The sequence below is a fragment of the Tiliqua scincoides genome, chromosome 7 (assembly GCF_035046505.1).
Source record: "Tiliqua scincoides isolate rTilSci1 chromosome 7, rTilSci1.hap2, whole genome shotgun sequence".
Classification (NCBI taxonomy): Eukaryota; Metazoa; Chordata; class Lepidosauria; order Squamata; family Scincidae; genus Tiliqua; species Tiliqua scincoides.
This window is the reverse complement of record NC_089827.1, coordinates 78,104,677-78,130,597: the sequence shown is the minus strand read 5'-3', so window position 1 is coordinate 78,130,597 and position 25,921 is coordinate 78,104,677. Positions and strand designations below refer to the sequence as shown.

Sequence of the window (25,921 nt, the reverse complement as noted above, 5' to 3'; positions counted from 1 at the left end):
GGGTTAAGAGTGATTTTAGATTTAAAGACAAATGCCTTGGGCTCTGTAGCTCAGCTGAAGACTAGGAGTGCCTGTCCTCTTCAATACTGTATGATCTTTCACAGTGCTGCTTTATCAACCATTGGTTTGCTCCACATTCCACGTTAATTGACGGTCATTGTAGCCAACAGTAGCAGTGCATTCTTGGTAGCATAGGACCAAGCTGTTCCCATTTCCTCCTGTGTGACTTCTGCAGCACCATTACCAGACAGTGCTCCGCTTGGCTTCCCAGGAACAGATCCACGGCCTTTTTAACCACAGGATTTTAGCTCCTTTAAAGGCCTTTTAAAAATAAATAAATAAATAAATAAAAGAATGACACTAAGGGCCCACTAGAGTGCATCAATTCCTTCAGAATAGCATTAAAACTACACTGAGTTTTCTAATTGGCTATTGAGGTATTTGAAAAATGTGTTAGAAGTAATCCTATTAAACACCAAGATCTCCCCCATTATACCAATCTACTTCTGAGAGCTGCTCACAGTGGCAAGCAGAAGATTCAGCCAGACTCTTGGAGAAGAAGCTGGCAGAATACACAGCTTGCTTGTTGTAGATGGCTTTGAGCACTGCGACCTTTAATAAACTCTCTGCTATGCCCCCCTTCCCCCACCAAGATGGACATGGAAGTAGTGCCACCCATGCAGATTGTCAAAGAGCTACAGAAACCGACAAGTGTGTAAAAAGCCCTAATAAATCTTTAATTAGTTTTGTTTTGCTTTTGTGTTTACAGGACAAATTACAAACATCTGATTTTCTCAAATGTCCAAGGTATTATACACATCCCCATCTGTCTTGCAGGGAGGAATATTGGTCAACATTTTTACGTAAAATAAGCAGAATAGTACAGATAACTATAATAAATGTACAGTGTTTACAAAGAGTTTAGAAGCAAGGAAGATGCATCTGCATCCCAAGGCAAACTTTTCAGCTGCCACAACTAGTTTTACATTCACTTGCAACAGGTCACAAGATGGTTACTAAGATCAGGTCAATAAATCACTATGATGCAGAAATACAGCAAAATCTGATTATATACATATAATACATATACAAATATGTATAATATACATGTATATGTATATAGTAAATCTCATGAAAAACTTTTCAGACTTGGCAAAATCTACTTGCTGGTCAAAAATATGTACTTGTTCTTGGCAAGTAGAATTTTGCATGGCTGATTATATTACATGTATTCATTTGTTAGCGTCCAGGACATAAAACAGACCAAGGTTGTTTTTTTTCCAGATAAGAAACCCTCCATTATTAAACATGTTGCCCACAAAAAGCACAAAGGTAAAGGCACAATAGGATTTTCTGTTGCAGAGTAATGTGCATCATATTCACTCAACCATAAGAAAACGTGCATTATTTGTGCAAGTTCATGCTGCCAATCCATATCTACAATAAAACTGGGCTTTAATAAATGAATTTTAAATTGGTTGGTTTCCTGTCTTTTAATATATGCAATATCTAGCTGGACTTTCAAATTATGCTGCATCAATAGGAGTTAATGTATTGAATGATTTTATATTTTCAAAGTCCCAATATTTTTTAGTTTTAGGTGCAGACAATGCACAAATTTAATACTGAAACATACACAACTATTCATGTAAATGTACTGCATTTCTAAGCTCTTACAATCAAGATTTAGTTTCCAAAATATGCGCGTCTTTAATTTTACACATGTCCTACTATAGCAAAACCATACAAGGAAAGTTTATTCCCTGGAGATACATTGCCACAGCTTTCCTTTCATAATAAATAACAGCTTTTCACAAAATGTTTGAGTACCTGCCAATTGTTTTATTGCTCACATAATTTTGAACCCATCATCACAATTACAATATCAGACCATTCACAAAAAAGTCATAACCAGATATTTTTATATAAAACCTATAAAAGATATTTAACTTGTATCTAATACTTCAAGGTGTTTGGCTGTTTGACCTTTATGTAATTGCACAGCCAAAATATATAAAACATTAGGTTATGAATAAAATATGAAGCTTATTCACTGCTTTAATGCAGACATCTTCACAAGATTACTTTTGCTGCTGCCACCACCACCAGCATTTACCATTTATATACAGAGCCAGTACATTTGCATTCAGTTGGTTTTTCTCGGCATTCACTAAAGACAAAATTTCTCTTTCCTAAGGTAGGACAAAGGTGAAGCGCTGATAGCAACAGAAACCAAATACCAGAGAGAAAGGAACACATCTACTTACTTGCCATCAGAAACTGTAGGTGGTTTTGTTACAAAATACCCACAAGATTTCACGGGAAACTATGGAAATAAAGTACATCTCCATGCTTTTAGATTCTTATCAAACACTTGTTGGTGCAAAAATACAGCCACATCTGAGAATGTTTACTAAATTCAACATTTGTCATGCAAAACTTAATGTGTTGGTTTGCTTGAGCCCCAAAGCACTTCATAGCGCAATTGCTCTTCTAAGTTCAGTATTACTGCCTCTTTGCTCAGTCATTCTGGGAAAAAAAGAGAGACTTCTGGAACTTGTTTAATGAAAATGTTACATACAAAAAGTACTAAAAGTGGAAGACAGGGTCAGGCAGGAATATTTCCCTGCTGCAAGTTAACAGTTCTAGTAGCAGTAAAACGTTTCAGGAGTTTCCTTGAGACTTAGTTGTGCCTGTCCGGAGACGAAGATGCGACATTGAGTTCATGTGTGCATTTGATGGCTTCAGTGGAGTGTTACAAGTAATAGCTTGGGGGAAGCGATGATGATATCGATCTAGCCGTAGATACTTTACTGTTACCAATTTTCCTGTAGGGAAGAATAGTTCAACACATAAGACTTTGATTTAATGAACAAACATGAGAGTGTACAAGTTTATACTTATTAAAAAGGTGATCAGAAATAGTCTGACTCGCATGTTTCCATCTTGCTACCTAAGTGAATTAATTGTCAACAATCCCAACCTCCTGAATTATTTGTCAATAGATCTCTTACCATCAAACCAAGACCCGTGTAATGCCTTAAAAGCCTTTCCAGCATATTCTGGAGACAGACACTTGACATATACACAGCCCTGAGGGGAGAAACAAAGCTTTAGCTTAAATCTAGAAAGAAAATTGAACATATAAAGTGAACTTCAGTAAACCAGGTTATTTTACCTCACGTGAATTTTTGTCCACAGCTATGTGAACAATCCCCTCATTATCACAGCATTTCTCCAAGATTGCTTCTTGAATTGCCAGGTGCCAGTGATCACCAATTTCCCTAAAACACATACAATAAAATCATAACACTTACATGTCAATATTTGTACTTTAAGGGGTTTTATTCAAAAGTGCTAAAGGTTGCCTGAAGATAACATCCAAAGGTCGCCAGTTCGAGGCTACCGGCACCGTGCGACCTTGAAGCAGCTGACAAGCTGAGCCAAGTTATTCCATCTGCTCTGAGCGTGGGAGGATGGAGGCCAGAATGTGTGACCAGATTAAGAAAGAAACATCTGAATGTTGTGGTTTCTTGAAAGATAGAACCTTCTTTCAAATTGTAAAAATCCCTACGGGGATTTAAATTGCCTCCGTATGTAAACCGCCTTGAATAAAGTCTGAGGAGAAATCTGAGGACCAAGAAAGGCGGTATAGAAATACCTGTATTATTATTATTATTATTATTATTATTATTATTATTATTATTATTACTACTACTACTACTACTACTACTACTACTACTACTACTATCTGAACTAGGTGAGCCCACAGGTTCCTTAGAACCCAAAATTTATCTCAACGAACCTATCTGGAATATGAGAACAGAATGTTAGTTCTCTATCAAACCAATGAAAAATCTGCAATTCTAAAGGTATGAGACATTATTTTGATGGCCTACGCTGTAGAGGGCTATTTCTTAAACAGTGGTTCCTTTGTCACACATCCGAGCAAAAACAGAACTACGTTACAGTATTTTATTTACCTATATTAAATAATTTGAATAGCTTGGCAGCTAGAGAGAAACAAAACACCCATTTTATATGAGATTTCATACAAATTTCAGTGTTCCAAGTGACTGATATTCACACTAGTCAGACGAGGTCAAGTATGTAATACGCCTCTCCGTGCCAAACCTTAAGGTCTTGGGATAGAAAGTCCTTCTACTTCAGGGCTTGGCAGGAAACATAACAAAGTGTGCCAGCCTTACTGGGCTATGTCCCTGTAAGAGCTGTTGCAGAGACTCCACTGTTTCTCAATCCACAAAACAGGGATGATTTTCAGACTCCTAGTAGGATTGAAACCCTTAATAGAAGCAGCTTCTTCCTTGTCCAGGCAAAAGAACTCAAATCAGGAAACCTGTGGCACTGGATAAATGTAAGTTATCCATTTTTGAAAGATGGATTTCTTCTAAAGTCCCCTCCATTAGAAGGGGACAGTTTGAATAGGAGGAAAGCTCTCTCCTTCAACTGCAATATGCTGATTCCAACCAGACATAGTAACAGGAGAGTCAAGAGTAAAAATGCAAAGTTAAACCTGTAGAAACACCTCTCCTTTCCCAGTCATTATATATGTTAAAATTTGTCTCCTCCCATGTTTCTATGGCATCTAGATCCAATCCCAGTTTCTACCTGCAATGAGGACAAAAATACAAATACTGTAAGTTATATGAATACTTACATAACTGGATCAAACATATTGCGAATCTTTAGGCATGGTGTCAGACTATTTGGTGGTGAATTTCTTCTGTCTAGATGAAATGCTACAAAAACACAGAGACAGAACTGTTTAAGTAGCAAAGAGTTATCGTTACAGGTCAGGCATCATTTAAATACTAATCTGTTTCCTGTATGCCACAGAACACATAATGCTTTAGCTATCATGCAGCCAAACATAACAAAACCTTGCAGTTATTACTCAATACTGTGCCTGATATCCTAAATTCCAAGAAACACTAGTATCTTATTCCAGAATGCAACAAAGTTGATAATATGAAAATACAAGTTATAAAAAACAGAAAATCTTTGTGAAGTGTACACTCAAGCTTATGCTATTACAAAATATTTAATGAAACAATCCTTTGTACTAACTACATTGGCCTTTCAATCCTATAGCTACACAGCTGCACTAATTCTGTGTGACCTGTGTTTGACAGCTAAGGCAAGTCTATCTTGCTGTATAGTTAGAATCACAATTCTATTACAAAAGTAACTGCAAATATTAGTAAAAGTTGCATCAATGTCACTGGCTGTACAAGGGCACAACTGTTTTCACAGTGGCTGGTAAACAGACTCGGGTCCCACTCTACATACACCCTTAATCTGAAGCACAAAAAGAACTGCAAGTTAAGAGACAGAGACATCAGTGAGGCTGCATTCAACTTCAGGAATTACCAGAGTGGAGTGAAACTGAAGAAGATGGAAAACTTAATGGGGTATGACAGTCTGTATTTAGAAAACAGCTAAGGAAAAGCAAGGAGTTAGGATTATGATCCCTAGAGAATATATAGAGCACTTTAAAGGGAAGTGGAATTGTACAGTTCAGTCCTATCCTGTATTTACTCAAAAATCATATCTTTACTCAACAGTACGTATTTCCAAGTAAGCTCAAATTACACAACTGTAGCAGACTCGTTTAAACCTATGCCTGCCTCAATCACTCATGCACACAGGGAGAAGGAGCCCAATGTTTAGAGCAAAAAAAGGCACTAGCCCTTTCCCTACCCATAGCTGGGCTCCAACCACCCATCTCCCTAACCAACTCCAATAATGGAAGCAAGGTGGTGGGAGGTAAATGGTAGCCATGGGGAAAGTTCAGTTCTTCTAATTTTGTTTTAAGACACACACTCCTGCTTTTTACTCATAAAATTATCAACTATCCAGGTTCAAGCAAATGAGTCTGCTGACATATAATTCAGCCTCTAAATTTGCTAAAAGTCTGGATGGCCAGATGAACTACTTAAATAATAATTAACTTTTAGTCAATTAACTTTGGAATTCACCAGGAGACCACATGTGCCTTATCCACACAGGTCAAATTTATCATTTTGAGAACACTTGTAAGCAAGTCAGCTGACAAACCATACCATATCAAACCAAACCATACCATACCACTGCAGGCCTGCCTTGTCATTCTATCACAAACATCACCCCCTCCTCCTGTAGTCAGTAACTACTGCCTAAACACCTTTTTTCATAAGGCTAAGCTACTTGTGGATTTGAGAACGTTAAGTAGTCAGATACGAACATCCATTCCTAGGATGTGCTCTGAGTTTGTTCTGTCCTATCAGAACTGGCTATAAGGTAGTTCCCTAAACGATTACTGTGGGAGTCAAACATACCCACCCACTGAAATTTCTATGACGCATTCAACTGGGTAGTTTTCAGATCTTAGGATTTTGACAAGGAACATAATTTATGATGAAATAACAGATGAAAAAGACTTGTTTTTCACAATTATTCTATAATACAGTGTTACTCATAGTGTGCTCCTAGGAGTCCTAGGGCTCCCTGAGACCCCTTCAGGGGCTCCATGAGCACTCTGTAAGTGGACCCCATCTGCCTCCTGCCTGGTTTGCTCATCTAGCCCACCCGCCTCCCCTGTTCATAGCTTTCCTTCTTCATTCCCCTCCTTTCTGGCTCATCACTGGTATCTGGCTTTGAGCTCAGTGCTGTGCCCCTCTGCACATTTGCTTGATCTCCCTGAGACTACACATATGCACGGGCAGGGCTCTGTGAGACTCCTTTTAGGAGTGTAAAGAGCCCCAAGAGTACAGATGATTTGAGAGCCTGCTATAATACGGTACTACAGACCATTACTGTTTATGATAGATATGATCATCAGTCACAACGGAGAATAAGGGCCCAGTCCTATCCAACTTTCCAGTGCTGAGGCCACCATGACAAAAGGGCATGCGCCACATCCTTCAGTGGGGGTAGTAATGGATTCTTCCTCAAGGTAGGAGAATGTGTGTATCCTTGCCACAGGGCTGCACTGTGGCTGCATCAACACTAGAAAGATGGGTGGGATTTGGGCTTAAGTCAACTAACGGTTATAATGTCTTACGCGTGACTACACAGAAGCATGTCCCACTAAATTCAATGGAGCTTACTCCCGGGTAAGTATAGAGGACTGTATATTATAGCTTTTCTAGCTAAAACTGAGATGTCCCAACCATCGGCTTAAAGCGACAGGTGAGTTTAGTATTCATTTCAAACTATAAGGGGAAAGTGCACATCAATTGTTGCATACCTTGCCCTTGCCATACTTTTGATGGCACGACCACCATTTTGTCACACGTTGCAGATGGCTGAATCCATCTCCAAACCAGGAAGTCTGCACCACCTACTCTTCGAGTTTCTGTTCGAACTCTAGACTCATTAGCAGCAAGAAAATCAACAGCTCTGTTCCAAACTTTCTTCATTCTTTTCCTTAAATATATAGAAATAAATATTGAAGCAAAATCAGCATCTGCCGATAATGTTAAGAACTTTGTACCTTTTTTTACCAAATTTGAAAACCAAAATTGAAACTGGTTCTCCATCTAAACTGCCTGAATGACTCTACTTCATCATTTGCCCATACCTGTCTTGAGGTGGTATCAAAGAATCCCGTACATGTGGAACAGGCATATATGGCTGCAGGTCTTTGTTCTCCTGGCATGCTTCATTGTGACTTCTTAGAACATCTGAAAGTATTGCATTAAGTTAGACATACTGTAAATCAAAATGAAGGGCTATATATGAAGTATTTAGGGACAGTACAACCAAAATGGATTTCCTTCAATGGGGTTGAGAGGGAAATGGGAGCACACAATAGCTCCATGTACAAAAAGTTTTTTTGATGTAACCCAAAAGACAGGGAGCCAGGTTGGCAGCTGACAGCCCAGGACCCTCAGGGAAAATCCACAGCATAGGCACAGTATTTTATGAGGAGAAGCATAGCTGCTGTCAACAGAAGGCAGATGGTGTGGGCCAAGCAGGGCTTTGGGAAGGCTTTTCCTTCACTGCCATGACTCAACTTGGGGAGTGTTGTCACACTCTTCAGAATATTCCTCCGCTTACATTTATGAACATATTCAAAAGATCTACCAGAATGAAATATTCTCAATATTCCTGTTCAAGTTAAGATTTTGCAAATGACATTAATTTGCATCACAGAAGCAAGACACAGAAAGTTCTAGGGAAGACTAAAGTACATATATTTTAACTTACCTATAATTTTTACAACCATATCATACATCTGTCTAGTTTCCTCCTCCTCCTTAGACCACAGATATTTCATATACCGTAGGACTCCCCAAACAATTCCTACACCTGTGTCAAATCATATAAGATCACAGGGTTTGATAAGTACCAATATTTTACATTCAAGCATAAAGAACACAAAACAAACAGAAGCTAAAAGCATTCTAGGAAAAATAAGATTAACCATTAAATATGGTGCATCCTCGGCATCACATGGCAGGACAAAGTTCCAAACAACACAGTCCTGGAACGAGCTGGAATCCTCAGCATGTTTGCACTGCTGAAACAGAGACGCCTGCGTTGGCTTGGTCATGTCGTGAGAATGGGCGATGGCCAGATCCCAGAGGATCTCCTCTATGGAGAACTTGTGCAGGGAAAGCACCCTACGGGTAGACCACAGCTGCGATACAAGAATATCTGCAAGAGGGATCTGAAGGCCTTAGGAATGGACCTCAACAGGTGGGAAACCTTGGCCTCTGAATGTCCCGCTTGGAGGCAGACTGTGCAGCATGGCCTCTCCCAGTTTGAAAAGACACTCGCCCAACAGACTGAGGCAAAGAAGGAAGGCCCGTAGCCGGGGAGACGCACCAGGGACAGACTACACTTGCTCCATGTGGAAGGGACTATCACTCCTGAATTGGCCTTTTTAGCCACACTAGACGCTGTTCCAGAACCACTTTTCAGAGTGCAATACCAGAGTCTTCCGAGACTGAAGGATGCCAATGATGATGGCATCATGGAAATAAGTGTCCTAATAATATCATGGCACAGCTATTAGTTTCATCAAAATTTGACATTTTAAATGACATCAGTACTTCTGCCCAGCACTGTTTATGTCAGGGGTGTCAAACATAAGGCCCGGGGGCCGGATGCAGCTCCTGGAAGTTTTTTTATCTGGCCCTCAGCTGCTGAGGTATTACAGCTGAAATGGCAGCCCACTTGAAAATTGGGCTTTCCCAAATCTTTCTCTTACTTTCTGCATACTTTCTCATCTGTCATTTGCAGTTAATGAGTTTTTATATGAGAACAGGGTCTGATTTCTGACCATTAGCTGCTTAATGATGTCACTTTCTGCTTAATGACATCACTTCCGGCCTTCAGCTAGAGCCCTGAATGCTAACTTTGGCCCTCTATATGAAACGAGTTTGACACCCCTGGTTTAGGTGAACAACTACAATTGTGCCTCAGCATCTGAAGAGGTTAGTTCCTAGAACCCTCACAGATGCTGAAACCTATGGATAATCAAATCCACACGTCAGGGCACGCCAGACCCCCGGACACAACCGGAGCTGTGCACTGGTTGCATCCAGAGGGTGTTCTGAGGCCTCCGAGAGGCCTTAGAAAAACGCTTCCAGTTTTTCAGGAAAAATCAGAAGTGACATTCTATTCCCTCCAAGAGGCTTTAGAAAGCCTTCCAAGGCCTCCTCCAGCCTTAGAACACCCTCCGCACGTGATCGGAACATACCTCCGGTTGCTTTTGGAGGGTACAGGTTGGGCCTCAACGCAGGTCAAGGGACCAGCATTAAGTCAAATCCACGGATGAAAAATCAGCAGATGACAAGATCTGTCCTGTACTACTATAAGGGCAGTAACAATTGTTGATGCAAACTGAGAACACCCACAGAGCTTTCAGTGTTTTTATTCCTAGCACTGGACAAATACTTGCATTCACTTAGCTATCCCTGTATAAAAGAAAGGTAAGAACATATGAAAAGCCCTGCTGGTTCAGGCCCAGAGCCCATCTAGTCCAGCCTCCTATATCTCACAGCAGCCCACAAGATGCCTCAGGGAGCACACACAAGACCATAAGCTGCAGTAGTCCTTGCACTGATAGCGTTTTAATGTTGCTAGTCAGTGCTGGTAGTAGGTTCTATAGGCCTCTAAAGCCCTGCCCCGGGTTCCCCTCATGGCACCTTCAACTGCCCTAAATAATGCATTTGGCAATACTATTGCCACCACTACCAAAGGCTCAGGGGTTGGCTAACCTAGATGGGTCTGGGCCCTCGGCCAGAGCCTGACATGGCTGATCCCAGATGTCATCTCTATCACTAACCACACATCTTGCTCACCTGACACTTTTTAAAAAAAACAAAACAGAAAATAGCTGCCTATTTCTTTTCCATGGTATATATATGGTGTGTGTGTGTGTGTGTGTGTGTGTGTGTGTGTGTGTGTGTGTGTGTGTGTGTGTGTATATAAAATTTATAATTATCTAGCATCTTTCCTAGGACCACACATGTTCAAATACGTTTTGCAGAAAACCCACTCACCTATAAGCAGAATTAATGATCTGCATGTTACAGTAATAAATGCACGGCGAAAACGGCATGTGAAAGACATCTGTGGTCTGGTTGATATCAGGTATTTTACATCAGTTGTATTATTTATGGACTCCTCATTCAAGTTATTGCCAACACACCTATTAAAAAAACACACACTTTACTGTCTTGACATCTATGGATCAATTCAGACTATCTCCAAATCATGGATTGGAGATCACAGAACAAATCTTTGCCTCATGTGTTACATCCCGCCCCCCCCACACACATATTTCCTCTCAATTTCCTTTTAATGCTAACTATGATTTGTTGCCACATCTAAACCAGCAAGCTATGATTAATGCTTTCCCTCCAAATCAGTCTGAAGAGACATTTTGACTTGTTTTGGAGAAATAACTCTTTATTGTTTACCAGTTTGTAATCATGGCCGATCATGGTTCATACTAAACAGAAAGAAAAACAACAAGTGAGAAAGGAGCACAGAAACCCATTGCTCAAACACTAGCTGCCAAACCATGACTTGGAGGATCATCTGAAATAAACTTCCATATGAAAAGCAGAACAAATACTATTAAAAGGAAAGACTTACTTTATACCAACATCTTCTCCACTACTTAGAATCCATTGCAGGGATTTGTTAAATTCATTTTCATATTCTGAACCTAAACTCTAAGAGAAGAAAAACCAAGTGAAGATAAAGCTGAAGATCTCCTGCCACCCCCACTTTATTCTAGCGACCAGAGTATTACAAGAATAATTATTTTTAACATGCTATGAAAATGTGACAATCTCATTCAAACTATTTTAAATAAAAGCAAAGTTAACACTAAACTATAAACCTCAGCTACACTTTATACACCCATTCTCCCTGCAATATAAATACAGTAGCAAGCAAAAGGCACCCACAGCTCAAGCAATGACTGCTTTCGGACCACTCAATCCATTGAAACAACAGGACAAACATAAATAAGGGAAATGCATCCACATGTGTGGCAAAAGAAGAACCTGAAGTAAACAAGCGTAAGTACAAACATATTTTTACTATGGTACCAAAAGACAAAGGTATGTTTCAAAATGCATACATCAGTGACAGGTATCTAAGGGCCAATATTAGCACTGTCTGTGTTGTGCCCAAAGCTGCCAGGTAAGAGGCGAAACAAAAAAACCTTGTTCCAAAGAAAACCAGAGCTCCCATTCTTGTGTTCACCCCCTTTGTTCTTCAACCTGCCACTGCCTGAAAAGGCAAAATGGAATCCTGTCCCTGTTGCCAAGGCAACCAGGTTGAGGCACCCTGGAATGAGCATCCAAATGTGCATCCCACCAAAGGTCAGGAAGTGCAAAGGAATGGACCGACACAGACTCTTAACCTTCAAACATTTTAAGTATGTGTGAAGAGCACACCACCTTCAGGTTTTGGGTTTCAACTACTGCAAACGAAATACAAAGGCAGAACTGAATATAAAGGGAGGTATTGGAGACACCGCAGCTAGAGACGAAGGAAGCAGAAGGGGGGAAGAAACTGCACCTGGGATGCTAGGAGCTGTTACCTGTGGCCTTTCACGTCTATGTACTGTACTAATCTACAGAGTACAGGAAACAAGCATGACGAAAGCCTAATAGGAAGGCATCCCAATAGGGGCAAAATACCCATGTGTAGAATATAGTGCTTGAAGAGTATCACTTGTTCAAAAAGAACTGATCAAGCGAAAGGGACGGGAACTTGCTTGATATGCAAAGGATACACCTGCACAAAATCCAGGAAGTTGAGCTGGAAAGCAAGGAATACAAGGAGAGGAGAATAAGAGAGATTCCACTGCAGGAGTCTACAATGGCCACCTGGCCAAGCAGAAGTAATGGATGATGCCAACAGATTTGCAAGTCTACCAAGAGGTAAGATATAGTGGTAATTAGGGGCCAACCATCTGACATCTGCTAGAAGTCTTAACTTGAGAGGTCTGCTGAGAATGAGAGGTCCAATTAATTCTTGACTTCCTAACAAATTCAGCATTCAGAAAGTGGAGGAAGGAACAAAGGGGTTGGCTATTCTGGACTTAGAGCCCAACACTGGGCTCAGTGCGCTGGCTCATTGCTGGTGCACACTGTCACAAACGTGCCTTATGGCACGTTTGCGGGCCTTACCACCAGGTGAGCATCTGTGGCAGCCCAGCGCTGACTGGCACTGGACTACGACCGGGCTACCGCCAGACATGCACCCAACCTCTGTAGCTCGGTGGTCGCACGGACCACGGAGTGGCACAGAGGTGAGCAGGGGTGTGGAGGGAGGCAGGGAGGTGGCATTCCAGGGAGGGGGAGGCAGACGGCATTACAGGGAGGCGGGGAGAGGGTAGGGGGAGGCATTCCAGGAGGAAGGAGTGGGGAAGGAGGGAGGCGGGACCAGTGAAGTGACGCTCCACCGGATCCAGAGCCTCCGTGTTGGGCTCACTGCCTTACACGGAGGCTCTAGATTCACCGCTGACCTTTGGGTCAGTGGTGAATCGAGTAGCCTCATTGCGGGGCTACTCCTTACCCAGGTAAAGTGGACAAAGTCCTCTTCACCCAGGGAGCCACTGACGGCTGCCCAAAGCGCGCAGGATGCAGCGGCAGTCATTTTCGGCTCAGCTGTGTGCCCCAGGCAGCTCAGGATTGGGTTGCCCATCTTTACCAACAGAGAGGAATTGGTCAAATAAGTAAAAATCACAAGGACGTTAGGAGAAAATAACCTCACCATCTTGAAATTCTTGATATCAACAGAAAGAAAAGCTAAGGGTAATCAGATGTGTACTCTGGATTTCAGGAAAACCAATTTTAACACCTTCAGAGGAAAATTTAAGTTTTGTTCCAAAGTCAGAATCCCTGAAAAGGGATTGGATATTCTGGAAAGTGAGATACTGACAGCAAAATAACAGTTCCCATGAAAGGAAAACTGAGAGATGTCTAAGGAAACCAGTGTGACTAGCTGCCCAGAACACTTATTGAACAGTCAAGAAGCAAGAAGCACATATAGTATATAAGAAATGGAAGGAAGGACAGCTAAAGAAAAGAGCACCCAAATATTGTCTGCATTTGCAGGCATTATGTCAGAAAGGCTACAGCACAGAATGAATTGAGGTTGTTAATGGATAACAAAAGCAAAAGAGGGGTGTGTGTGTGTGTGTGTGTGTGTGTGTGTGTGTGAGAGAGAGAGAGAGAGAGAGAGAGAGAGAGAGAGACACTGACTTTTACACTGTCAATAAGAGGAGAAATGTCAAAGAAGCAGTAGTCTTATTTGTGGAAGTAGTAACAGATGACAGAAGGCAGAGCTGCTCAATTCTTATTTTGTGTCTGTCTTCTTCCACAAGGGGAGGGTGGCTCAACCTAACAACAGCTGCACTAATGAGCAGCAGGGAGCAGCAGGTAGGTAAAAGGATGGTAAAGGAACATCTAGTAAATTAATTAAGTCCTCAGGACAAGATTAACTACACCCCAGGGTATTGAAGGAGCTGCAGATGAGATCTCAAAAATTGTAAGTAGTGGCTCTGAGAACTGCTAGAGAACAGGTGAGGTGCAGGAGGTCTAGAGATTAATAAATGTTGTCCCTATCTTTAGAAAAGAAGAAGGAAACCACAGGTTGGGAAAATTCTGGAACAGATTATTGAGCAGAACGACTCTGAACACTAAAAAAAATTTTTGTAAATATTTCCAGGACCCAGCATGTCAAGAACAATTTGTGCCAGACTCATCTCATCACCTCCTCTGATACTAGTGACTGGCAGACTATCGGAACACTGTCAACATCATGTACCTAAATATCGGTAAAGAATTTAAGGAAGATTCTTAGGAGATCCTGGAGGATAAAATGTGGCTTAGATGGAACTACTGTAAGGTGCATTCAAAGCAGGTGGTGCATTGAATGCTATTAAATAGCTCCACATCAACAGGGAGGGAGGAGGGACATGCAGTGCAGGTGTGGCAGGTGAGGCAGAACCACCCCATTGTAGTCTATGGAAAAGCAACGCAGCTGCCCTGCCCAATTACACCTGAGAAGGCTCTCCTTACACCAACTTTCTCAGGTATAAGGAAAGCCTTCTCAAGTGTGAGCAGGTAGGGCAGTTGTGGTGCTTTTCCATGGACTACTATGGGGTGGTTCTGCCTCACCTGCCAAACTGCACCACTTGTTCATGGGGGGAGGTATAGAGTAGGGTGCTACAGGGCTCTGCCTTGGGTCTTGTGCTGTTCAACATTTTATAAGTTACCTGGATGAGAATGCTTATGACATCTGCAGATGGCAGGGCAAGGCAGGGCAGGAGAAAATAGTTAAACATCCTGGAAGACCAGATCAGGATTCAAAATAATCAAGTAAAGCTTGATCTTTGGGCCCATTATCAACAAAATGGAGACAAATGAAAAGACACACACATGGATATAAAAAAAAATCAGAAGTAGAAGTTCAGAATGGAGAAAACCTGGCTTGGGAGCAGCATGGGTGAAAAGGATCTCTTAGTGGACCACAAGCTCAACAGGAGCCAGCAGGGTGATGCAGATGGGAGGGGGAGGTAATGCAGTCCTGAGTTGCATTAGCAGAGGTATAAGTTAATGTGAAATAGTTCTGCCCTATCCTGTACTCAGAGCAAGTCAGACTTCACTTTGCATATTGTCCAATTATAAGACAATTATTGACAAGCTAGAGTGGGTTGAGAGGAGGGCCACAAAGATTGGGAGGGGTCTGGAAACTCTCTATGAGAGTAGTTCAGATGGGCAAGGAGAAAGAGGTGGAGCCCCCTCTCTCTCGGGGAGCATACCAGTACGCTCTGCTCATCTTGTTCGTTTCAACAGGGTTGATGTGATGGACCCCAAAGTAAGAGAAAGAAAGCCTGCCCACCCAACTGCTTCCCTAAGCTGCTTGGCAGGCAAGGAGAACAAAGAAAAGGTGTCAGAAACAGCTATGGAGGGATACACAAAATGTATGAGTTGTGATTTTAATTTTTTTTAAAGGAAGTCTAAATTGGCAGGAGCAGCAGATCTGCACCAATTCAAGAAACAGATCTATCTAAACTACTCATGAGTATATAATATGGCCAACAGGACTGATATTGAGCATATTTCCATTGAAATTTCAACTTCCTAAAGACAAAGGGAAATTGCTTTGGAGAATTCTTATTGCCAAAAAGTGTCAAAGACATTAAATAAAAATCATCTAGGAGCAAAGTAATACTGTTAAGTATCTGATGAAAGCAATCTTTAGATATCGCATGAATAAAGTTTGTTTGTAAATCAGCCAAGTCCCACAAAAATAATCTTAATCCAGGTTAAGGAATAAAATCTAATCAGGTTACGTATGCTGTGAAGAGGGGCTACAGGGAAAGGGGGAGAATACCACAGTTCCCTCCCGATTTCGAGGCTTTCCCTCCTCTTCTCTGCAGCCCCCTATGTAGTATTCCACACCATTGTCAACTGCCCCCCAACAGCAAGTTTTCAGGAGAGCCAAGGGGCTTCAACAACAAAGAATGGGTTGGAAATGGCTTTCAGCCATGTTGTTTCCACGAATGCAGTGCTCTGAATCAAATTCAATACTTTTAGAAAGCAATAGTTTAAACAAGTGAAACACGTAACATTTATACACAAAGAGAATGCTAATTCAAAACGATGAATGTTCACTTACTTTTAAATATGCAGCTGCTTCCTGAATAGAAAGCCCTTTCTTCACTGAGTTGCCACATTCATGATCTCCTGATAAGAATTAAGAATTTATCCTTCATTATTATATATTTTAAATGTTATATTTTGAAATATATATTTATATTATGCGTACACAAAAACAAAAAATCACTTAGGTTTAGGAACATCGTAATACTGTTAAGCAACTAAAGATAAAATATTACACGAAGAAAATTTTTAACTGTAAATCTGTGAATATCTACCATAAACTGAATGCCACAAAAATAATCTTAATCGAGATAATGAATAAAATTGTATCAGTTTTAAATTCAATGATGTGCTGAACACATATTTTAGAATGTTCACATTTAACGTACTACTCAAATTGTTCATAGAGGAGTAGCGGTGTAGGCAGCTTGTGCTGGCACACACTGCACCAGATACTATCCAGAGAATAATTTTTTAGCAACTCTGCCCGAGTATGGAACATACATTTTGATTAATCTTTTTTCACAAAAACAAGTTTGTGAAATTAAGGGTCCAGTCCTATCCAACTTTCTAGCACTGATGCAGCTGTGCCAAACAGTGAGTGATGCATCCTGCAGAGGGGAGGGCAGTCACAGAGGCCTCCAAAAGGTAAGGGAATGTCTGTTACCTTTCCTTGGACCTCCATTGCAGCTGCATCAGTATTGGAAATTTGGACAGGACTGGGCCCTAAAAAAGCCTGGATTCAAAGAACCATGCAACTAGCCCCATACACCAAGGGGCATTTTGGTGCTACACTTCTCACACAGTGGCTCCTCTCTATGCCACATGACAAACTTGTCTTGAAGAGAGCCGGCTTCACCTCACTGCATTCAGCAGAGAATGAACCCTAGACATAGGTGGGGCAGAGCCAATAGTGCACAGCCCTGCTCCCTCTACACTTATTGTTGGAATATCATATCTACAGTACAGCGTTGTGAATACTAACTGTATTCACAATGTATCTCAATGTATCTCTCGTTTCTTTATTTTTGCACATTTTTAGACCCAACAGTTTTTCATATTAAAGACTTTACCTGCAATTTGTGCCAGTTTATCATGAAGTTTGTATAGGCTGTTCATCATATAAGTTTCATTTGCCTGTAAATTAAGAAACCAGTTAGAAAATGCACAAAAATAATGAAACTGCAAAAGTTCAGTTTCTGATTAACACAGACTTCCAAATTATCCTATCCATAGTAGATATTTTAAAGTAACATCTCAAGTTTTCTGAGACCTTATTCACAGGCAACACTTTCTACCTCCTACTCCTTAACAGTCAATCTCAACAACCAGGAGACTGGGGAAAGAATGCTCTGTGCTTGGTGGGCAGATTAGATTACATGGTTTATGTGGTTACTGAGTTACTACGGCAGGAGCATTCTCAACAGTATTACTTCAGAACTAGCTCAAAGAAGAGTGCAATCATCAAAGACTACATGAAATATGGCATAGGACTGGGATACCTTAAGGACCATCTTCCCCCATATATTCCTGCATGTTCCCTGCAGTCATCAGAGAGGGCCCTTCTTAGGGCACCTCCACCATCTGAAGCCAGGGGAATGGCAGTGAGGTGTAGGGCCTTCTCGGTTGTGGCACCACGTCTCCGGAATCAGCTTCCAGAACACCCGAGGACAGCTTCAACTGTATATGGTTTCCAGTGGGGTTTGAAGACCCATCTGTTTGGCCTGGACTTTGGGGAGAGAGGCACTTTTTCAGGACTCCTTATACACTTTTATGCTGCTGACATTTTAATCTGCTCTTTTATTGTTATTTAAATTGTTTTTTATGGTTTTATTTTAACAACTTATTTTAATGTTATATCTTTATGCGTTTTCTCTGTTGTACACTGCTTTGGGTGTTTAGAAAAGTGGTATAATAATCTAATAAATGCTGAATGCTGCTTGGACAGGGGTGATATTTATGGTCTACCATGTAAAGGCTAATGAATCTTGCCAAAGACTGGAGGTTCAACAGTAGAGAGTTTCACTGGGAACGGCTGAACTAAAATCACTGATATCGCAAGCAAAACAGCATCAGAAGTTGTGTGTGTCCCGCCTCTTAAGTCAGTGATGGAGACTTAAATTTTCTTGAGCAAACGGTTTCAGAACCCTATTTGTCGAAGGTAGCAACAAAAAACCCCTACCTATTTTCTTCTTCACTGTATTATTCTCCATCCATTGTGCATTGTTTTATCTAATGGTATTGAAATATTTTGTAAGCCACCTTGAGGGCCCTTAAGCAGTGTGGAAAGGTGGGGTATAAATTCCATAAATAAATAATAAATCATAGATGTATGATGTATGGAAACAAGTGACAATAAGAGCCCTAAAACTCTTTTCAATAAGAGCCCTAAAACTCTGGAATGCTCACCCTGGAGAGATCCCCAAGCTCCCTCTTTCTGCTTTGAAACAGACATTTAAGCTAAAATAAGCACTTAATGTTTAGTGCTCTGCTCTTTTAAGTTTTATATCTTATATATACACTGCTGCTTAATGTCTTAATGATAATTATGAATTACTTTTAAAAAATTTCTGTTGCACTCTTTTGTATGCTCCTCTGAATATTTTAAAAGAACAGTATTACATAAGCAATTTGAGTTCAGCCTTAAAATATTTCCAGAGGCATGCACCAATCTGAACTTCCCAAAGCCAGTAACACTTTGCCAAGAGCATAAATTTATATATTGAATATCTAGAACACAACATTTTGTCTTTTGTAGTGCAGTCACTTAAGAATTAGATAGGCCAAAGCTCTATTTAACCATACAGATCTTGTTCAGACTTGTTCAGGGACTACACAACAAAACACTGCCGCATATACATCTTCATTAGAATAATTTCCACTGGACTCCATGGAGCTTTCTTCAGCATCAACATGTACTGGATCAAAAGCTGCAGTACTTGTTTGCTGAATTTTAAATCTTCCTAGCCCATCCTAGCCTAATCCCTTCCTCCCATCACCATCTCACAGAATCAACTCGCTAGTGTACTTCAGATGTACTATGCTACTCAACAGTGAAAATAAAAGTCCGGCTTCTGTCTCATTTCTGGTAAGACTGGAGTTTGCTATTATAGGAAGAAATGGAACCCATGGTTTCTCTGTAAGAATGAACCTCAGAGAGCCACAGGCTCACACATAAGACCATCTCTCCTTCTCAAAAGAAAAATTTTAACATTGCACTTCTAGGGTTTGAATAAACACAGTTCCCTGTTACATACTAACTGTGATTTACTCAAACCACAGTTAGTTAACAAGCCATGATCTGGAACTGTCCTATAATCAAAACCAGAAGTCTCTTCTTCTTGAATTGGGGGGGGGGGGTGGACAGCATGCACCTGTAGCTCTCAAAAGCTCATTCTTCTAACAGGAAGCCATGATCTCCTGCTATATCTGAACCAAGTCATAGAGTCAGAAGGTCAGGGTCATAGAGTCAAAAGGCAGGTCTTCAAAGTGAACATCAAAAATGTACTTACTTGTATATTAAGCTTCCCAGTGAACAGATTTTTTTCTATTAATGGAAACGAAAAGAAAAATTTCTTAGTTCCATTCCAATGCTAATATAAGAAATAAGATAATAAAATAATTTAATCAAACTATAAGACAAAGGCTGCAAACACACCTGAGTGTAAGCTCCACTGAAAATTACTTCTCAGTAAATATAATATACTGCATTTACAGCAGAATCCTATAAAGTTAACATTTTAAAATGCCTAAAAAGCTGGAACAATTAGACATACCATAACTACATAGGAGTAAGCAACTCATATATTTCTTTAACACAAATATTGTAATATAACATTTGTTTCGACAATGCTAACACGATAATTGAATTTGGATCCTGTGTAACCTTATCACTGTACACATGTTATTGAACTTCATGTTCCCTAAAGTGTAAATTGTCAGCAAAGGGCTTGGTACAAGCAAACAGAACAAAACTAAATCAGGACAAAAAAGTCAAGGGTTCTACTAGTTCAGAGATGGTGTGCCAACTAGTTCTGGATTTTGCTGGTTCTGGACCTTGAAATATCAGGTCTGCAGTTTGGGAATACTTTTGGACCCAGTCTTGCTGAAAGATGCCTGCTTATTGCTATAGCCTAGGGCACTTTTGCACAGCTTTGGATGGTGCACCAAATGCATTCATTTCTTTCTCAAGTGGATCTGGTCATAGTTCACCATGCCTTTGTCATAACTGGACTACTACAATATGCTTTATATAGGGCAGCCCTTAAAGATGCTACAAAAACTCAAGTTGGTGCAAATGCAGCTGCAAGTGGTTTGACAGGTGCTGGACACATGATTACATTACACCATTGCTCTTCCAGTTACAATGGCTACCAGTGTGTTACAAGGTGCTGGTCATAACCTTAAAAGCCATAAACAGCTAGGGACAGACCTGAAAAACTGTCTCTTCCATCTGAAGTTGCCAGTCCCTTAAGATTCTATAGGAGGGTCTTCTTGCCTCCTTATGAGGCATGGTTAGCAGTGATTCACAGGTCTTTTCTATGGTAGCCCCCAGAATTATAGAACTCCCTCCTTTAAATAACAAATTGGTGGGTTTTTACCTTTATTTTTATTATACTGTTTTTAGCTGCCTTGGATCTATTTTTGAGAAACTTTTTAAAATAAATTGTGAATACAAATGTGTATAAACCTATGTCATATAGGTTCAATGACAAATCCATAGTTGCCTGTGCACGATGTATGGAATTGCCCCATCAATTTCACCCTATAATTTTTATACAATGCCACCATATCCATGGGGGTTCCATTCCAGAAACCCCCCATGGTTACCTGAAACTGTGGATACAAGCAAATGCCTGCTCCTCCCCCACCCTTCAGAGGTGAAGGGAGAGGAGCTCCTCTTGCATCCAGAGGGTCCTCTGAGCCCAGTAGAGGCCACAGATGGACTGCAGTTTCTGCTGAGTTTAGAGGACCTTCCAGAGGGGAGGGGAGCAAAGCTTCCCTCACCTCCTGAGGGGGTGAATGCAGGAGGTGGGGATCTGCGGTAACGGGTGTCCCCTGTACAGAAGTTCTCATCTACTGGAGAATAAAAGTTCAAATATTCAAAGTCCCTATAATTAAAAGGGAAAGTTTCAAATTAACAAGATATACACCTTACAAAATTCAACCTAACTCAAGCTTGAAATTACTATCTGTACACCATACGCTTTTAAAAATTGCGGACAAGACATTTCCTGGCTTCCAGAGCTGTCAGAATTGCAACCTCTTTTAAAACATGTTTTTAGCATAAATGGTTCTGATGAGAGGTTGAAAAATATAATTACATTAATATATGTCACTGGTTCCCAATTTTTATAGCACCAGGACACACGTTTAAAATGTCACTCTTCAGGACCCACCTAGCTTTAACAAAAAAATATTTTTTTACCTTACAAGCTGATCAAGTCTCTGTTTTTATCCTTTCTACTATGGGAGGGGGACTACCTCTGGAGCAGTTGCTGAGCTCCATTCTCATTGGAGTGCGACCATTCCAGTGGCCTTGTGTTCCCCATCACCTGGCCTTTGATAGGAGCCAAAGCACATTTGCCCATTCATGAATAAAAGCGCATGTGTAGCAGTTTCACTTTCCATAGGATTCAATACATTTTCCTTGTCAGCTTGGGAGCAGGATGCACAAACCCAAGCCTGGGAGATGAATTCGGAGTTTGTGCACATCCATCCACCCAGTGACTGGACCTTTTGGTTCCGCTCAGGCGCCATGCAATGTCCTCTTCTTTCAGAGGACAGAAACGCTCTGGGCAGTCACATCTGCCCAGACATCAGGTCACGCAGCCTTTTGGATGCCAGGCAGATGACACAACTGCCCAGAGCATCCCTGTCCTCCGAAAGAGGATGCCGTACAGTGCCCAAACAGAACGCTTGGGCACAGTCCAGACGGGGACTGCATTCCGGGCACAAGTTTGAGTGTTGGTGCTCTAAAGAAAGCACAGCTCCTGGTTAGAGCAAACAACTGATTCTTCCTGCTCCAGAACCCCCACTATTAAATTCCCATTCCATTTAAGTTATTTGCTCTCATTTGCTCTCAGACTAGCCAACTTTCTTTTCTGGTGAAAAACATTGATGTAAAATTATACACAGACAACATAGCAGAATCTTCAGAAGAGTAAATCTTAAAGGAAGGTTGCAATCCCATACACGCTTACCTAAGATAAATCCCACTGGATTCAATGGGGCTTACTACTTTCCCCTGGGGGCTGGGGATAAGAATAGGCCCTCAGTTTGGCTGAACTTGTAAGAGGTAGATGGGGCTCATCAGCCTGGGAAGGCAGCTCATCTGAGAGAAGGAAAACTCTGATCCCAAACCTCCACTGCCTTGTGGAGTGGAGTTATCCAGTTATGGAAAAGGCTTCAGGAGTCAACCTCGAGGCAAAATCCAGAGCCGGAGTCCCTGAGGCAGTTCATGGCTGAACACAGTCACGTTCTGGCAACTCCTGCGACGCCGCTGGAACCAACCTTATTGGCCTCTGCCTTTCCATTGGACCATTTCAGCGACGTGGAGAGGGGGGATTTGCTGCATGGGTAACAGCCTATCCTCCATACCTACTTTACCCACGCTTCGCGCACTGGAGAGGACACTCTGTTCCAGAACTACCATTCAGAGCGTGACACCATAGTCTTCTGAGACTGAAGGATGCCCACTGCTGAGCAGCCATGGATAAGATTGTCTAAATCTTTAGGCCAGTGTTTCTCAAATTGTGGGTCGGGACCCAGTAGGTGAGTCGCAAGTCAATTTCTAGTGGGTTCCCATTCATTTCAATAATTTTCAATATGTCAGACTTGATGCTACCATGATGTGACTACGTTTAGGGAAATGTTTAGGGAAATGTTACAGATCTGTACTTTTAATGGGCTATTATATGTATGTTTTTAACAATGATAGTCAATTGGGCTTACTCCTGAGTAAGCGTGCATGAGATTGCAGCTTGCTTGATGTCACTCCTGGCCATGACATCACTTCCAGTGGGTCCTGACAGACTGTCCTTTTAAAAAGTGGGTCCCAGTGTTAAAAAGCTTGAGAACCACTACTCTAGGCCACTTTACATGCTACAAATTACAACATGGGAAGCATTTCCATGTCATTGGAACAGTAAATGCATTATATACAAATTGGAACGCAGCTATTATGTTATAATCTGAAGCAGTGATTTTTACCCTTTTTTATCTCACGGCACACTGACAAGGCACTAAAATTATCAAGGCACACCATGCTGCTGGTGGGGGGTTCACATCCCTCAATGGCCCTATTAATAAAAGATATTTATTTATTGAACAAATAAATAAGCCAAACTCCCATGGCACACCTGTGGACCACTCACAACACACCAGGGGCACACTGGTTAAAAATCACTGACCTAAACTATGCATTCGTTCATTCATTTTAAATGAAACATTCATTTCTAAATGAAAGCATCTTCTATATAGCTTTATTTAATGTTTGAAACACCCTCCCATGGGACAGAAATTAGCATTTGAGTATTTGAGTATCTGAGTGCAAAACACCATTTAAAAATTTATTCATCCCCCCATCACTCAGCCCACAGAGAAGGAGCTTTGCATCAAGTCTTCTACTTTAAATGTGGGAAGAAGAATAAACCATTCTGTCACAAGAACAAGTGAAGTTAGCACACTTTCCCCTGTAGCACAGTCCAGTGCACTAACTCCACGACACAGCCCTTCTCAAAGTTACATTATGAGAAGGAAATTCTCATCAAGAAATTCTAACGAAATATATGGCTGCAAGATAATAAGAACAGACTAAGGTCCAAACCTATCCCATTTTCTAGCGCTGGTGGTGCTGTACCAACAGGGTGTGCACTGTATCCTGTGGTGGGTAGGCAGTCATGGAGACCTCCTCAAGATATGGGAACATTTGTTCCCTCACCTTGAGGCTGCACTGGTGCTGGCAAGTTGGAGAAGACTGGGCCCTAAACCTACCTACAAGCTACTAAAGTAGATCAGAGAGTGTTTCCATCTCCCACAGAGGCAGTTGCAGGGCTGAGAAACCAAAGCGGCCAGTAGGCTCCTCAGCTTCCTGACCACCAGGCACAGGCCTTGAGCACCTCTGGGTACGCCATGCAGCTGGTGGCAGAGGGCCCTGCTACACAGCCCACACTTACTGTCAGCATGAAGGCAGGAGCAGGGCTGAGAAGGCAAAGCAGCCAGTGGGCCCCTTGGCTTCCTAACCACCTGACACATGCCTTGAGCCACCTCTCAGGTGTGTCACGCAGCTGGTGGCAGAGGGCCCTGCCACACAGCCCACACTTACTGTCAGCACAGAGGCACGAAGGCAGGGCTGAGAAGCCAAAGCGGCCAGTAGGCCCCTTGCCTTCCTAACCAGCTGGCACAGGCCTTGAGCACCTCTGAGTGCGCCACGCAGCAGGTGGCAGCCCACACTTACTGTCAGCGCCCGCACCCCCGGTGGCGCCCGAGCCCCTCACTCGCAGGTAGGTGAGTCCCAGCACGAGGAAGAAGAGGCAGGCAGCGGTGAGGAGGAACATGGACAGGTAGTGGGCGCTGAAGCCCCCTGCGGGGGACGCCTCCTCCCTCTTGAACTGCCGCAGGAGGGCCTCCTCGGGCGCGTAGCTGCCGGCGGGGCAGGCGTGGTTGGCGCCCGCGTGGTTGGCGTGCCCGGGCCCCGGGGACAGGCTGTTGGCGAGTGCGCCGGGCAGCACGTGGTTGTTGGCCGGCTTCCTGCCGGCGCCCAGAGAGTCTGTCAGGAGCGGGGTGACCTGCCTGGGGGCGCCGCAGCGGTGCCTGGGCGGGAGGGGGCCGCAGCCCGGGCGTTCAGCGTCCCTCGTGGCCCCCTCTGCCTCCTCCTCCTCCTCTCGGCCGCTGCCGCGCTGCAGGCCCCCGTCCTCGGCCGGCGCGCCCCCGGCAGCGCCCTGCTCCAGCGCCTCCATCGGGCCGCCCGCGGCTGCGGGAGCCCTGCGGGCGGGGGCGGCCCTCCTGGCCAGGGAGTGGCGGGCGGGCGGCTGCCGCGGCGCCTTCTCGCTCTCCCGCTCCTCCTCCTCGGAGTCCGAGTACGTGTCCCTCCGGCCGGCGCCGCAGAGGAACCTGCTCCCGTTCACGGCCCGGCTCTTGCCGCGCTCCGGCCGCGGCCCTTCCTGCGCGGCCGCGGCCTCGCGCGCCTCCTCGGCGGCCGCCCCCCACCAGGTGCCGGGCTTCCCGCTGGGCCCGGAGTCGCGGCGGGAGGCCGAGCCGGAGCCGCGCCCGCCCGCCTGGCCCTCGGCGTCCGACTCGTCCGAGCTGAAGCCCAGCAGCAGCGCGCGCGCCCCGCGCAGGGGGAAGGGGTCGCCGCGGGCCAGCCTGCTCGCCGCCGGGGCGTCTGCGGGGCCGGGGCGGCCGCGGCCGGCGCGCTCCTCGTCGCGCAGCTTCTTGAGCTTCTTCAGGTACACGGGCCGCGTGCTCTCCGTCACCGGCCCCGGCGCCAGGCCGCGGCGCCGCAGCTCCCCGAACAGCTCCTCGTCGCTCGGCGGCGCCGCCGCGACGCCGGCCGCCGCCATTTTCCCCGCGCCCGCCGCCTCCGACCCACGCGCCGCCCGCCGCGCCCCGCCCCTCGCCACACCTCCGGCTCCCGCGCGCCGCCGCCTGCAGGGCGCCATGTGCGGGGCCCTGAGGGGCCGTCCTGGTCCCTGGGGCGCGGCTGCTGCGCGGAGGCCCATTGACCGTCACGGGCCGCGCTTCTGAGCAGGCGGCCTGGCTGGGCTCCCGGCCCG

General features: G+C 43.4%; 1 protein-coding gene across 1 annotated transcript; it reads right to left on the bottom strand.

The window, feature by feature from the left end:
• Positions 1-716: 716 nt before the first annotated feature.
• On the bottom strand, positions 717-25,708 carry LEMD3 (LEM domain containing 3). Its single transcript, XM_066634517.1, has 13 exons — positions 24,604-25,708; positions 19,658-19,692; positions 17,219-17,282; positions 16,162-16,229; positions 11,113-11,192; positions 10,515-10,663; positions 8,212-8,313; positions 7,583-7,685; positions 7,250-7,428; positions 4,679-4,760; positions 3,179-3,284; positions 3,015-3,093; positions 717-2,828 (listed from the first exon to the last, which is right to left on the bottom strand). The coding sequence occupies exons 1-13, from the start codon at positions 25,706-25,708 to the stop codon at positions 2,665-2,667; spliced, it is 2,316 nt and encodes a 771-aa protein (XP_066490614.1). The 3' UTR covers positions 717-2,664.
• Between the last annotated feature and the right edge of the window lie 213 nt (positions 25,709-25,921).